This window comes from Bos grunniens, chromosome 17 (assembly GCF_055505025.1).
Source record: "Bos grunniens cultivar Pamir isolate PY7600 chromosome 17, Bosgru_T2T1.0, whole genome shotgun sequence".
Classification (NCBI taxonomy): domain Eukaryota; kingdom Metazoa; phylum Chordata; class Mammalia; order Artiodactyla; family Bovidae; genus Bos; species Bos grunniens.
In genome coordinates, this window is record NC_141181.1 from 7428116 (window position 1) to 7443658 (window position 15543).

Sequence of the window (15543 nt, forward strand, 5' to 3'; positions counted from 1 at the left end):
GGGGTCTTCTGTAGGACCTAGGCTGCCCCAGCTCCTGCAGCTGTCTGCTTACCCTGTAATTGAATGTCTGAGAATGATTGAAAAAATGTTATTTCTTCTCAGGATTACATGCTAATGTACGGAGGGCAAAGGAGACAGCAAAAGAACACATAGCTGCTTATTTCATCCATTTATGGGGATGAGCTTTGGGAAATCATGGCTGTTCTGCAGTTATCTGCTGCCCATCTGCAAACACAATGTATTTGTACATTGGGAATAGAGGGCAAAACCTGCTCTGATCTCCGCAGAGCATCCCTCCTATTGTCCTGCTGGCACACATTAAGATTGATGTGAGATTAAGGACCAACACCCTTCCAACAATCGATGGAAATGCCAATTCATCTGAATTTTGAAGCACTTATTCACCCATTGATTACCTGAATAGGTGTACCTTGTTTGTAGGCACTATATTAATTCAAGACTATAAATGCCAGTCTTGTCTTGCTTTTTTCTTCACCTATAGGATTTTTCCAATGAGGAATTTACATGGAATTTCAAAACCTTGCTACATCTATCGCTACATAAGTATATAAATGTATAATCGTTACTTTTAGTCTTTATTTTAGGTTTGGCTCTAATATACTTTATGCTCTTCTATCTGTACTGAATCCATTGTTTTCAGTAGCAGGCTGATTTGTCTCTTTGATAAGCCCTGTGGAGATTTGATTATTCCAATAAAAATTCATTCACTTGGAAACCCACCCTCCAGCTGTTTACTCCCAGAGTCCCCGAACTACACTAATATTAGATTTGGACGCATTGAACAATATTTAACAATGGAAGGGTAGGCTTAGAAAAGAAGTATTTTCCCCAGTTTTTTATGGGGTAAAGTTGTTATGGAAGAGGTTTTGTGTCAACCTGGCACACAATCTTTATCAGATAATATGGTTTAACATTTCTCACTTCACTGATAAGCTGGTGATCTTTTTATAATCATGCCTCAGCCAAACACTAAGCTAACCTCTGGCCTTGGGAACCTATGGAGTCTTCCTTGCTCCTGGTTGTTGCTCCATGTTGTTTGATAGCCCAAGGCTTGTTTTCTAAATGGAATGTGGATGGACTTACTTAGGCAGAGTCACCTTCTAACCAGGAGATTAAACCAACGCTTGGCAGACTCCTTGTAAAATAATTGCTTTGTAGTTTACTGTTACGATTAACCGCCTTTTATATATAGATTTCTTAATATGAGAACCCTAACTTTGCATTTTCAGCGGGAGGTTTGGGGTGGACAGAATTTGTAAGTGTAAAAGGGGTTGGCAGGCAGTTTGCTAGAGGAGAAAATTTTAAAATTATATGAAATTTCTGCCTGAATCCACTTGATTTTTTGAAAAAATGTCACTCCAACTTGTCCGGCTTGTCTTTCCTTTTGGCAGGTCCTGTTAGCCTGAGCACACCAGCTCAGCTTGTGGCCCCCTCTGTTGTCGTAAAGGGCACTCTTTCTGTCACCTCCTCCGAACTCTATTTTGAGGTGGATGAAGAAGACCCTAACTTCAAGAAAATCGACCCCAAGGTGAGAAGATGAGGAGTGGGTTTCCTTTTTATGGAATTTTTGTTTTTCTTATGATGGGATGGTGGACTGCTGTTGAGTAAGACTGGCGTTAGTAAAATCTGAGAGAGAGAGTTTGAATTTCTTGATGAATTGCTTCTGCCTGTATGCACGGCAACTATCTCTTTTAGCTTATGATTCCCTTACCAGCTAGTTACATTATTGAAGTTCATTTAGATTCAGAAACAATTTCCATTTAATTGCATTTATCATTAGCTCATTCTGGGGTGGGGGAAGAACCTCAGGGAATATCGTCTATAAAATATATTTTGCCTCAAAGGGTCCAGGGTGAATTAAGCTACACAATTCAGTGAGATTCAGAGTGAAATTATTTTGTTTAGCCTTTATATTTTCTGGATATAATACCAATATATCACTCTCCTTGCTTTGTCCACATGACTTACTACTCTGTCGTGCACGCAAGCATGGCTTGTGTGCGCGAGATACCTCTGTTTCCCATTACCTGTAGTTGATTTTACAAGGCGCTGCATAATTTCCTATTCTTAAATGAAAATGTAATTTCCCCTTTAAAATGTATTTCTGATTACTTTTCAGACCTTGGCAACTTTATTTTACTAACAGACATTTGTAGCACAGCCGTAAAGCCAAAATTAGGTTTATTTCATGAAAGTTGAATGGTAGAATTTGTTCTGAGTCTCTTAAAATGAGCAAAGTAAGTAACCTGTAGAAAGAGAAGAGGCTTTTAAAACTGGAATCCTTTCTTTTACAGGCTGTTAGTGTGTGTTATGTGTGGTATATGTCCACACACATACATGTGTATGTTTTTCTTGAGTTTATTGGTAGGGAATTCTTTGAACTTGTAAACATCTGAATTATTAAAATTTAGTGACTTAGAGGAATTTCAAAGTCATTCTTAATGAAAACGTTATACTTTTTTAAAACTTCACAAATCGCCTCTTGTCTTACGCATGTTTATGCCTTTGGGTTCAGCATTGCTGCTTTTATTAAGATGGGACTTGGTAGGCTGTACGAAAGGGAGTCTGTGCTGGAACTGATTGTTTTGAGTTTGAGAATGCAGCTAATCCAATGTAGAGAAAACTTTAATTCTGAAATTATATCAGCTAGAAGAAATTTCTACTTTGTTATATGGCTGAAATGTCTGAAAACCTGTATCAGTTTTTAGGAAAGGAAAGTAACCAAAATTACCCAAACTCTCTAATTTATAGTAATTTGTGAGTGTGAAAGGCCAAAATTTAATTCAAAATATTATGTTTTGGGACATACATGGCGTAAAGTCTAAAATGTGATTTATTTTTAAAGTATCTAATGAGTTGTCCTTGTTGTTAAAACCTCTGCCAATCTTTATGGTTAGGCTCTTTGAAGTTATTGACTCCTTTTGGGGGAAGTTATAACTTCTATTTCTGTCTGATCTTTTTCTGTGCAGCATCATTAAATTATTTTTTCCCCTGCTGCTTGTATAATATAGGATCTTTTTTTTTTTTTTTTGAGCCTAATCACAGACCTTGTACTGCTGCATCCTGCCAAATGTACAGAAATCAAAACTGTAGCTACTTTATATTAGTAAAATGTTTCAGCCCAGTATTTGAAAAAATTTTCATTTTTATAGATGTTAGTGCTTTTTTAAATTGAGGGACTGGAGTTTTTTCTTGTTGGTGATACCTGCATTACATTAAATAAGGATGGAAAAAAGATACTGAATTTGGGGGAATTTTTGTTTCTTAAAACTTTTTTCCTGGGACATTTGGGAGGAGACATGTCTAATGCTTTATATACTTTCGTGAGTAAAAAAATGGTCATTTTAAAATGTCATTTTTATCTTTTCAACTAAATACCGTGCCCTTACGTCATTTCTTTGTAAATGTAAGTACCTTCTGCTTGCTTTGAAATTGTTCTTAAAAATCAGAACATCTTCCCTAGAGAGTAAATTCATCTGTGTTATTTAAAAAACTGGTATATATGCCTGACCTAGTTATTGTTACAGTGTTTATTCTGTGTCTGCAGGAAGAGAGACCTGAGAAAGGTCTAGTATAGGTTGAAAGAGTGGAGATGATTTCAGAACTGATAAAATTGAAGTTTATATTTCTAACTCACAACTGTGTTTTGCTATGGAATTTTTACCTGGGAATCTTAAAAACTGAAGCCTGCTTTACCAAGTGAACTAGGCACTAGAGCTCTGAGGAGCTTCCTTGTTTTCATCAGCTATCCTGCTGCTCATCCCTCCTTACCCCGCCACCCCCACTCTGACTTCTTCCTCTGATCTTTAAAATCGCTTTGTAGAACATTTTTCTTTGTATCTCTCATTTATGGATTTTCTCAGTAAGTTAAAAAATGGGCTAATTCAAAGAATGAATTTTAAATATTAAAGGGCAAAATCTGACATGTATTCATTACCTGTGCCTTGTATTAGCATGTCTAGTGGAGTATACAGTAACCTCCAGCATAAAGAAGAACCTTGGGGATGCTTTCAGTTTTACTAATTATTTAATTTTGTAATCAGTTATTTCCTTGAATTAAAAAGAAACCTTTGTTAAAGTTGAAATGTTGAGATGAATACATTAGAAAGGCAGAAAGAGGAGGAGCCTACTTATATGTAATTTTTCTTTGGTCATAAAAATAGTATGAAACAGTTTTTAAAATTTAAATTGCCTATAAGCTACTTCTGAATAATTCTGGGATTTGGATTCTAAAAAGATGATCATAGTTACAGCATTTATCACTAAGGCATTTAAAAACTTGAAGTAATTTATAAATCTGGATTGTTCATTTCACCATTTGCTGGGGAAAAGGAAAATTACTATATCCATTTTATTCTCTTTTACTGTTGCTGATTTAATTGTTAAGTTTGTATTATTTAAAACTTGAAGAGAACAACTGATTGGAGGCTAAGTATTAACTCATTGTGTTAACTATTCAGAAAGGATCCATAAATGTTTCTTTTCTAATTCAGGCTTGGGATTTTTTTTTTAAATATAGCGTAAGAGAGCAAGTCTCTTAATTTTTAATGTGAAAAAACTTTTTCTTTTAAAATTAGGATCAGAATTAGTTCTTCCATACAAAATCTGTTCTTTTTTCAAGTGTGAAATAAGATACTACTTTTAATATGAAAATCTACAGAACAAACATATAGTTGTATAAAATTAATATTTTCCTTGTTCTAAATATCTTTGTGGAAACTTGAATGGTTAAATCTACAAAATGTTCTACATTTGTAAATTTTGCACACTGGAGTTAAAATGGAAGCTTCTTGCATTTAGTTCCTCAAGTTCACATCTTTATATTATAAACTATAAACTGTGCTCTCACCTGCCTTCATTTAAGAACAATCCACAGTCAATTACAATGTAAAGTCATATTTTTATTACTGTTTTCAACAAGACTGCTGCTTAGGGTGAGGGAAGAGGTGTGGGAGAAGGAGGGGCACATTTGACATTGGCACTGAGATACAGTTAACATCAGCAAAACTTTGTTTTTAAAAGAAGAATTTTACATATAATTAAATACTTTTTTTTTTTTTTCACTTGGTGACAACATTCAGGCAACCCAAAACAAAGTGGGGAGGGTGGGAAAGGGGAGAAAGAGAAGAGTGGGAGAGAAGCAAAAGGGAGAAACGACTATATTTTGATTTGAAAATGTACCTTGGGTTTCATTTTGTGGTGGCAAAGCCCGATTGCTTCTTTTGTGTGACCTTTTAAATTCACATTGTTTGGAAGAAAACGATCACTTTTGTGCAAGAATGTGATTTTGGTGGGGTGGTGGGTTTGCTCTCCTTTTTTGTTTGCTTGTGAATTAAGGAAGTCTTCTGCCGGGTTCGGTTCCTCTTAGGTGGCTGACAGAAAGTTTGTGTCTGGAGTTCTCGCAGTTTGTCGCCGAGTTGTGTGTCTGTCGTGTGTTCGAGAGCATTCCCGTCCGTGTCGCTTTTCAAGCAGTCCCCAGCACCCTATAGTTTGTCCAGGCTTTTGGGATTGGTGAGAATTTCCCTGGCCAACCTCCAGGTCTGCTTGGCAGCGCTCTCCAGGGCCGAGTGGGGCTTGCCCTGGAAAAGGTCGAGGTTGGGCAGAAAGTAGTGGGGGCAGCGGCGGCACTGCAGGCAGGAGATGAGCTGCAGCAGGATGCCGTTGAGCCGGTCTCCGAGGCACGCCTCGTCCCAGTCCGTTTCCCGCGGGTGCTTCTCGCACTCGTACAGCAGCAGCGTCTTCATGTGGTAGTTGTTGAGCGGCTGGCCCGGCAGCTCCAGGTGGCGGTCCCGCAGCGTCTTCAGCACCGAGAGACACTTGTTTCGGCAGCCGCCCATCAGCAGACGGTTTTCAGCCTCCCCAAACTGGAGCACCCAGGCGTCGCTCTCGGCGGAGCTCTGCTTGCCGGTCAGCGAGTAGCACTCCTTAGAGAGCAAGTTGAACCCTTCGGCCTTGACCTCCGCCACCCGATTGGGGCCAGGCCAGGGGATGTGGGGCATCGGCCACTGTGCCGCGCTGCGGGGCCAGATACCGGTGCACTTGAACGCTGGAGTGATTTGCACCACATAGCGCTCCCTGATGCGCAACTTGACCTCGCTGGTATCCGCGATCATCTTGACCACATCCCGGTAGCTGCACTTGTCCACCGCCTGAGCCACCAGCGTCTGGAAACGGGAGCGGATCTTGCGTGCCGAGAGGTAGCCGGACGCCGTGATGAACTCGACCCAGAGAGACATGCTCCGCTTCCGCCCATCGCTCAGTTTGAGCACCGCGCAGCCTGGCAGCGAGCCGTCGTCCACGAAGTTGAAGACGCCCATCTGGTTTAGGTAGAGCACCACCTCGAATTCCGTGGGCGAGATGACCTCCAGACCCTCGTAGCGGGCATCGATCTCGCTCAGGGAGCTGATGAAGCGAGGCTCCTGCACCTCCACCTCCTTGAGCACGTCCGAGACCACCTTACAGACCTCTCGGATGGTCTTGGCGATGGCCGCCTTGCGCGCCTGGCAGCGCTCGGTGTAGTATTTATTGAGCTGGTAAACCAGCTTGGCCTGAGCGGCGATCATGTTGGGGCACAGGTCCGGGCTGTACACCGGCGTCTCGCAATACGTTGAGGGATCCAAGGCTCAGGCGCTGGTGGTGGCCCTGCGGCTTGCGAAAGAGGCACTGCGCTCCTCCTGAGCCCCACTTCACTCTTGTTCCCACCTGGGCTGACCGGCTGATGCTTCAGCCGTCTAGCGCTTTCTTTCCTCTCTTTTGAAAGCTTTTTTCTTCTCCAGAAAATAAGAAGAAAAAAAAAAAATCTTTGAAAAAGAAAAGTACCTGCTGGGACTTTTTTTCCCCTTTCTCTTGATAAGTGAAATGAAGATGTGCCTGCGGGCAGGATGAAGGGAAAGAAGGGGGGTGGGGAAAGACAGGGTGAGACGGAAAAATGCAGGTTACCAAGAGGTTAGGCTTAGACGTCTGCAGCGGAGATGGTCCAGAAATCTGGAAATGAGGTCTGTTAAGCGCCGAAGTAAATTTAAAAATAAAAGCAAAACATTCAGTGTTTCATTCTTAAACTTCTCTCCCACGCTGGTAGCACTTCTTTATCCAGCTTAGGTGAGTGCTTTTCTCCTCACCCTCCCCCAAATGGAAGGTGAAGGGTGTAATTAATGTCCAGAGAGCAGCGAAGTGCAACTCAGCCCGCAGCACACTCAGAGGTTCTAAGACGCCCTGCACTCCCAGTGTGTAGGTCTGCTCTCCGCTCAGGGGGTCCTCTGGTAGCGGTTTTCCTCTTTTCCTACTGGAGGCGTTGTTTGGACTGGGTTGGTTTGTTTGCAGTGGGTTCTTCTTGTCTTTCTCTAGGTGCAAACCTCTGGAAGTTCTTTGATTTTCATTTCTGCTTCGTAATTTATAAATTTGGCTCTCACAGAATCTGTTTTAGTGTGACGAAGTCCTTGCTTGCGTTGCATCTGGGGTTTAGTTATAACGACTTCAGGATTTTTCTTCTCCTCCCCCTTTAGGTTGCTTGTGCAGATTCCACTTTCTGAGTCGTCTCCCTCCTCCCCTCCGATGTCTCTCTCTCTCTCTCTCCCTCTCCTAATCTCTCTCCTTCTCCCTCCCTCCCTTTCCCCCTCCCTCCCTCCCTTTCCCTCCCTGTCTTTTTCCCTCTCTCCCTCTTTCTCTCTCCCCACCCCCCCTCCCCAATCTCTCTCTCTTCCCTTGCTGTTTCCTGGAGTTATTTAGTTTATGAATGGTCCTGGACCATCATGAGGGGGGTGGAGCTTCAGTTCCTACAATCGCTATCCGAGCTGTCAGTGCTGTAGCCAATCCCAGAGAGAAGACAGGCATGCTTGGCAAACAGTAGCAGCCACCGCTGCCCTTGATAAAGAAAGGGAGGAAAGAGAGAAGTAAGAAAATAGGAGGAGATAGTAAAGTCAAACGCTTACACACATTTTACAGCCCCCTCTTCTTTATCCTCCACTCTTATCAGTTGCCAGGAAGAAAAAGAGTATATAGAGAAGGGACTTCTTGGAGATGGCTGGAATGATTCAAGGGAGAGTGGCAGTGGTTCAGAAAGGTTCACTTTTTTTTTTTTTTTCCTTTCCAATCAGGATTGTGAAGAAGGTGCGAACTCTAACAAAATTACTTTCGCTTCAAGGCAAATGGAAGGAGGAAGGGAAATCTGGGAAAGGACCTAAATTTTTCTAGATTTTCTCCTCAGGCAAAGTCTTCCTTTTCTTCCCCTCCCCTCCCATTGTTGCCAAGAACCCTAGCGATTGCTGTGTGTGTGCGCCAGTTGGGCAGTTGGTGGGGGGGGGGGGGGAGTGGACATGGGGTGAAGGTTTATAATCGTAAATCTCTTTTCAGTAATTTCCATATGCTGTTGAAAAACAAGGCAGGACACAAATAGTACAAGTACCTTGTTTTATAATTGCTTCATAATTAAGATATATTTAATATTGTTTCAAGAACTAACTTATTAGAAAATGTTTAAGTTGTGAGAAATGGTGCAGATTTATACATGGTAGAATTTTGTTGGATATACTTTTAAAATAAGCCACTAAAATTTTAATAAAAACGAAGGGAAGTAAATGTGAACCTGAGTTAAAGTTTTCTTAAAATGTTTATGTTACAAATCTAATTTTGAATATATTTTTCAGGCAGTACAGAATTTCTCTTGTAAAATCATTTTATTTTCATAATTGACTCTTGCTTTTAAAAGACTTCACTGCTGCAAAAATCTATAAACTATCCTGTTATTGATTACACAGATGGCTTGCTCCTCCCTTGGCATTTCAGTGAAACTCATGCATGTGCTTTTAGTCTATGTATTAGCCTTTCAAGCTGAACCTATATGGTAGCCTTTAGGTACTCTTGGTTGAAAAAGCTATAACAGTGTTTCTGATTTGCTTAGAGTTGAAGGTTTATGTTTGAACCTCAGGTGTGTGGATTCTGAGTCTTTTTAGGACACATCAAGTAGACGGGAATGCTTTTAGTTAGATTTTGGATCTCATGTTCTCCGCTAATGCTGTAACAATGAAAATCTGTGAAGCCCATTGTGTTAAGACTTCATTTTGCAAACTGTATGCGGCTTTGCAAAACCCCGTGGGAAGGTTTGACTTGCTCTCTCAAGGCTGAATCAGGTGAACCCGAATTCAGTTGCAGAAGGAAAGTTTGTTTCATCAGGTACTTGCTGTCAGACACTTGGACCTCTTGGTTCTTTCTTATACGTCTGGCATCTTGTCACCCCTTCACTCTTGTTGCTATAAGTCTCTTTCTAATGAAGTTTGCCCTTTTCGTCCTTTTTGAATCAAGTCGGATTTGTCGTCCGCCATCCATCTCAGCAGCCGGGGTTGGAAGAGCAGTCCGCGGGACTCCGGGACGCCGAGCTGTAGTGACTTCTCGGGAGTGGCGGTGGCGCCGGCGGCCGCGGGCTCTGGCGGTCTCCCGCCTTTCCGGGCACTCGGCTGGCGTCGGACCCCGGGCCGCGGGGGGATGGATGGAACCGGCGGTCCGCGGTCCGCGCGCGCGGGTGCCCGGGCTCTGCTGGCACCCAGGCAGTTGGCCGCGGCCGCAGCGGCGCTCTGGGCAGTGTCAGTGGCAGCAGGGGCACTTGGCGGCGGGAGCGGCGAGAATGCCGGCGGAGGATCCCGCACGCCTTTTCCCGAGGGCGGTTGCTGGGCGGAGATTGGCGGCGGGGCCGGAGGTGCGGAGCCTGCCTTCGTGGACCCTCTCCCCGCGCCCCCAGTCTGAGCCGCCCAGGCCTGGTGAGAGGACTGCCCGGGCCGCGACGCCCCGGGGAGCGAGCATGTGCGTGAGGCCCCGGGTGACGGCGCCGGCCCGCCTCCGGCGCCCTCCGCCCGCGCGCCCTTCCCGGGTGGGGCGGCCTGGGCCGAGTGGAGCTTCTGGCCGCCTCTCGCCGAACACCCCCGCCTCCTCTCCTCCCGGCTCGGCCCGCAAGGCCAAGCCTCGTCCCACCCTTGTCCCCTCACTGGTCCACTTTTACATACTGAGGCCGAGGGATGATAAAACGTTACAAATGTTTTGATTTAAAAACAATTCATTACCAATTTACCCTGTCCGAGGTAGATGCTCTAGTAAATAATAAATCAGTTAAACAAAGGCGACTTTAATTTATTGCCTTGGTACTAATTAGAAACATCATTTGAGCAATAAACTTAAACACTTCCAGCAAATAATGCTCCCTCTTGCTGGTCCCCTTCCTCCCCCCCTCCCCCACCCCAACTCACTGGCTGCCTCCGCTCTCAGAGCAGCTTCAGCTGTGTGTTTGCGGATCCGCTCTTCCTCTGGTTGAATAATTGAAGGGGGAAACGGTATCCGAGGAGGCTGTAATTGAAGAGCCCCTGTCACCTCTGCTTTTATGTATGTTAGTATAGAAGTCCATCAGCAGCTCCTTGATGGTGTATTAAAACGAAGTGGCAGCCCCTTCTGCAGGAGATACCGTATTCTATTAAAGGAGACCAAGTGAGAGAAAGAAACTCTAGAGGCTAAAAGCCACTTCAAGTCTTCAGACCGATTGATCTGTATTCTCTTGTTATAATCCGTCTCATCATACTTGAGTTAATGAGGCAAAAGAGGGGGAGCGGAATCTGATGGTCCTTGACAAATTCATTAGGGAGGCTGCAGGACATTTTATTTGACTGTTAAACATCTTGTTTGTTTGGTTTAGGCAGTGCCAGCATCAGCATGCTTCTGCCCAGACTTATCATGTTGGTCTGGCTACAGACATTCCTAAAAAGAGAAGGAGGACACGCAGTGTGTGATTTGAGTATTTTGTTTTGGATTTCATGTAGCTCATAACCTTCAGACTTCTCTAGGATTTACCTTCATTGTCCTTACACTAGGAACATTTTATGAGACTATAGATGATAATACTGAGGTGGGCATGTTTTTAGTTACTATAAACTCAGATATGTATGTTTAAACTTTAGTCTGAAAAGTTCCTATTTCCTTAAAAAAAAGTGAGTCAAATTACAGCAATTACTGTGCTAGTTTTTGAAAAATGTGAATGTTTAAGCTCCAGAAGACTAGCCAGGTCATACATTAGATCCTATTTTTACTTGGTTGTGGTTAAATAAACTTTTAATTATTAATTGAATTTCCCTTTGCAGTGAAACATTTATGTGTACAGAAACTTGGGAATAAAAATTTTAACTCTTTATACAAATACAATATTTTTGAAAAACAATTATATATTTTCATTTGAAGGGCTTTTTATATTTAAAATCAGAAGCAGAACCAGGTACTGTATGAATGGTGCTAAAATAAGATGATGAGTTGACAGAATACATAAAAAGCTGAAAATATTTCTAATTGAAGAATGATGAGCAAGTAAGTTAGAATGTTAATCTTATAATACTACAGTGCTTGATTTTCTCAGTTTATCCAATTATAAGACTTTCTTGCATAGAGAATTCAGTCATATTTTCCTTCAGCAGTTGACTTAAGCAACCTCAACTTCAGTTCTTTGAGAAACAATCCTGTCTTCCATTTGCAGGCAAACAGTATGAGAGAAAAAGAAAACTGATGCTCTTTGCCTGTCATTTTTATACATTCTTCCGCTGCTGATGAAGCTTGCACTGCTGCAGGGAATGTATGGATTTGAAAAGAAATGATTCAGTAGTTCATGTTGTGTTTCTCAGAGCAAAACCCAACTAATGGCCGAAGCCAGTGCTTCTGTACATCTAACAGTTATAATCCTGTTTACATTTCCAGGGAATTCAAAATCCTTAAACTGTTTTATTTTTTGCTGATCTTTACTTAGAAATGTGCTGAGTTAAACTTCAGAGCAGGTTTACTTTATCATATCACTGGGACTTAAAAGATACCCATTAATTTATTATCCCTAGAAACAGCATATAGTATTTTAATAATCTTTGCTAAAGAGTATGGAAACTTTATATGTTTTTATTTTCTAGGAAAATATTTTAGAATTATTTTAAAAATAATCAGATTATTGATTTAAAAATATCAACTGTCTGAAGGATTTATACTTTTGGGAAAACAAAAGATCACATGTTTACCTGTATATATTCTTATCCTCTATAATCTGACTTTAAAAATATCAATGCAAGTTGCTAAGTGGTTCTTATATGCTTAATCATTCAGAGTATTTATAGAAATGCTTAATATTTTTAAGAAGAAAATTATTTTTTAGGGGATCAAGGTGTAAAAGGGAAAATAAGTATTAAATTCCCAAATTTAAAAACTATTCCAGTAAAAACAAGAATAATCCAAACATAATTTGTTAGTGTATTAATTGATGAAAGTTCATTGATGAAGATATTAAAATATCTGTAAGAAGCTGTAATAGCACCAACTGTTAGGATTATATGGTACACATTCAAAGTAAAATCATATTCTCTTTCATTCTCTGTCAAATGATCTAATTTTCCAAAACTCTTAAGTGTGAGAGAAATTATTTATAAGCTATTGGTAATTATGACTCTGAAATCAATCTGGAGAATAATCAGTCATTCAGTGTTTTCTTTGAGCAGTTTCACAATAGTTCCTGTTACCTTAAATGGTCAGTCATACTGTCAAAACAAGTTGTTTTTTTAAATTTCCTTCACAAAATAGCTAAAAAAAAAAGAAGAAACGCAAACTTTGTAATCACATTGATTGGTAAGCCAAGGATATTGTTCTCGTTTGAACAGTTTCAATTTAGTGTTCTATAAAGTCAAAGGAATGGTCTTAACTTTGCATTACCTAATATTGAAAAATACTTCTATATACCTTTTGAATATTGTTTTGTGGAATTAAATTTGTTTGGCTTACCTTGGATAATATATTTGATTAGTGATATTTACACTTATTAAGCTTTTACAAGTCTAATTCTGTGTAATTTAGTAGGATGAGACAATTGAAAATACAATAGATGTTTTTTTCGGAAGTTTAGTACCAACTGTGTATATGAGTACTTTATTAAGCTATTCATAAGGTCATATCATCAAGTAGATGATTATAGAGCAAAGAACTTGTATTCAGGAAAATGGAAGTGAGCAGTTTTTAGCCTGACTGAAATGTAAATGCAACATTATTGAGCTAGGATATGCAGTGTTAAGACAGTCTTAGTTAATTTGGCGATTATTTTTCAGAAGGTATTTCATTGAATTTACTATATTTTCACTTATGTCTTTTAACTTTACCAAGAAATACATACATTTTTGAGTTGCAGCAGTCACATTCCTTTATTTCTATAAGACAGTTCTGAAAAGTTTGAACACATAAAAGTCTACCTTGTCTGTCTTCTTTCCTTCCTTCCTTCATCTTTCCTTTCTTCCTTCTTCCATTCATTTTAACAATTTTTAACTTACTAATATACTCTGAGGTGTATATTATATTTTTCCTGTTTAATAACATTGACATCATGACTTACTATAATTTCCAACAAATGAAAGTGTGCTTTTGCTAGAGCCAATTCTTAACGATTTATGGGAGGATTATATAATTAGTGGGTTATTATTTATGTCTCTTCCATCTTTGAGAAACAAACTTTTACTGGCCTTTAATATCACTTCCAGAAGACAGAAAATCAAGATTGTTACTATTAAACCTGGTGCTAGATAAGTCAAGGCTTTTGATTTCAGTTTCATCCAGTTCTATTTGGAACGTCGAATTGTTTGCTTGCAAGGAGATGTGGTTTCCATTGTTTCATAAGATAACAGTACTGACTCACACGTAGAATGTTTCTTGGGATCTCAGAGCCATCCCCGCTCCCTTTTCTGCTTTCTCTGGCGATAGTGCCAGACATTTACGAAACAGATGATGGAGAGGAGGGCTGTTGATTATGCCAGTACTGAGCGTGGCTTAGTTCAAAATATAAGACTTGCTGTTACGTTCCATATTTCTTTCAGTCCATATGAGACATTTTGTGGATCTCTGTTTAAAATTTATCAGTTAAGCATATTGTAGGTAAGTTTTTGTTACACTTCTGGAAAAGTAGTTCTTTTCAACATCTGTTTTTCTTGAAATATATAGGTTCTGCAGCACTCCATCTGTATTAGTAGTAGTAGTAGTAATCTTGAGTCCATCTTCTGCTACAATTATAGGAAATTTTTAATAGACTTTGTGGTATTTTTAATGAAAATGTTAAAAAATCTAGCCTATTCCTTCCTTTAAACACTCTGAATTTGAGTAAAAGTGATGTGCTGAGAGGTTTCTATGATTCCTGGTAGTGGTTAAATAACAACAACAAAAATCCTTCATTGGCTCTAATCTACATATAGAAGACATCTGTGTAGTATAAATGAAATAATATTTGATGATCTAAGGAGTGGAAACTTTTCCTTTAACCATGTAAAGTAAAGCTAGGATATAAAACAGCTGTCTTGGCCTATGTATATCAAGATTCTGCCCGTCTGTTTCTTTTCTGAATTTTCCCTTTCTCCCTTCCCGTATTATCTTTGGATCCTAAAGAATCACTCTCTCACTTTTTGACTGGTTTTGTCTGTAGACAAAACCTGGGTTGGTAGGTTTAAATCAGCCTAGATAGAGTGAAAAATCTTTGATCTACGACTATGACTTTTTCCAAATGATTTGCTTGCTGGGACAGACACTATCCATGCCCTTTCACTTTGCTATCAGATAGGTACACACAGAGGACCTAAAAGGCTACCAGATGCACAGTTAAATCATCTTATTAGATAAGTAAAGGGTTCCAACCTTACTTAATTAGATCTTATATTTGTAATAGTTATTTGTTCTGTTGGTTATTTAACCTGGTTGGTTAAATGTTCTATAAATCTAATCTTTCCTTCAAATTAGTCAAAACTTTCTATAAATTGTATTGAAAATTAATGAAATACAAAGCAGTGTATTTTTTTTTTTTTTTTTTAATGTAAGTTTGTTGCCTGTCACATAGCTTACCTGGATAGATAAGATAAAGGGAGACATACATTACATTTAAAGTCGGTCAGTTGTGTCCGACTCTCTGTGACCCCATGGACTATAAGGTCCATGGAATTCTCCAGGCCAGAATACTGGAATGGGTACCCTTTACTTTCTCCAGGGGGTCTTCCCAACCCAGGTCTCCCGCATTTCAGGCAGATTCTTTACCAGCTGAGCCATAAGGGAAGCCCAAGAATATTGGGGTGGGTAGCTTGTTAAAGAGCATTAGCCTAGGGGATAAGCAGGCCTGAATTTTTACCCTTCCTTGGTTACAAGTTGTGCGAATGACCTTGATCAAGTCATTATCTCTGCTCATATTTTCCTAATTGTTAAATGGGGGACAGATGAGTTTTTCTGCCTCTTCTAGATAGTCAGAAATCTATAATTTCTTACCCCAACATGATCAGAGTTGTTTATATCTTTAGCAGTTGATTTTAAATCAGAAATCTTTTTGCACACATTTAGAGTTTCAGCACTTTTCTGATACAACCATCCGAAAGTTTTCAATGTGAAAATAATCGCAGAAAAAGCTTACAAATGGTTATAGTCCATATTTTAGACTTTAGGGAAGAATGCAAATTATAGATGGAAGACAGTTGTGAGGGAGATCCCATTAACAAGTTGGAATAA

The 15543-nt window shown here is 40.0% G+C and overlaps 2 protein-coding genes across 10 annotated transcripts in view; one reads left to right on the forward strand and one right to left on the reverse strand.

Moving 5' to 3' along the window:
- The window catches only part of LRBA (LPS responsive beige-like anchor protein), a 758928-nt gene that overhangs the window by 434843 nt on the left and 308542 nt on the right, over positions 1-15543 (forward strand). For all 9 annotated transcript variants that reach the window (XM_086346372.1, XM_086346374.1, XM_086346378.1 and 6 more), the window contains one exon: positions 1413-1549. In XM_086346372.1, coding sequence (XP_086202498.1) covers positions 1413-1549 — 137 coding nt within the window. The remainder of the gene's footprint in view (positions 1-1412; positions 1550-15543) is intronic.
- MAB21L2 (mab-21 like 2) lies at positions 4902-8190 on the reverse strand. Its single transcript, XM_086346396.1, has one exon. It carries the CDS (start codon positions 6582-6584, stop codon positions 5505-5507), a length of 1080 nt encoding a protein of 359 aa, XP_086202522.1. The 5' UTR covers positions 6585-8190; the 3' UTR covers positions 4902-5504.

Coding starts and splice junctions, on each gene's coding strand:
- MAB21L2 (XM_086346396.1), bottom strand. CDS start 6,584: ATGATCGCCGCTCAGGCCAAGCTGGTTTACCAGCTCAATAAATACTAC.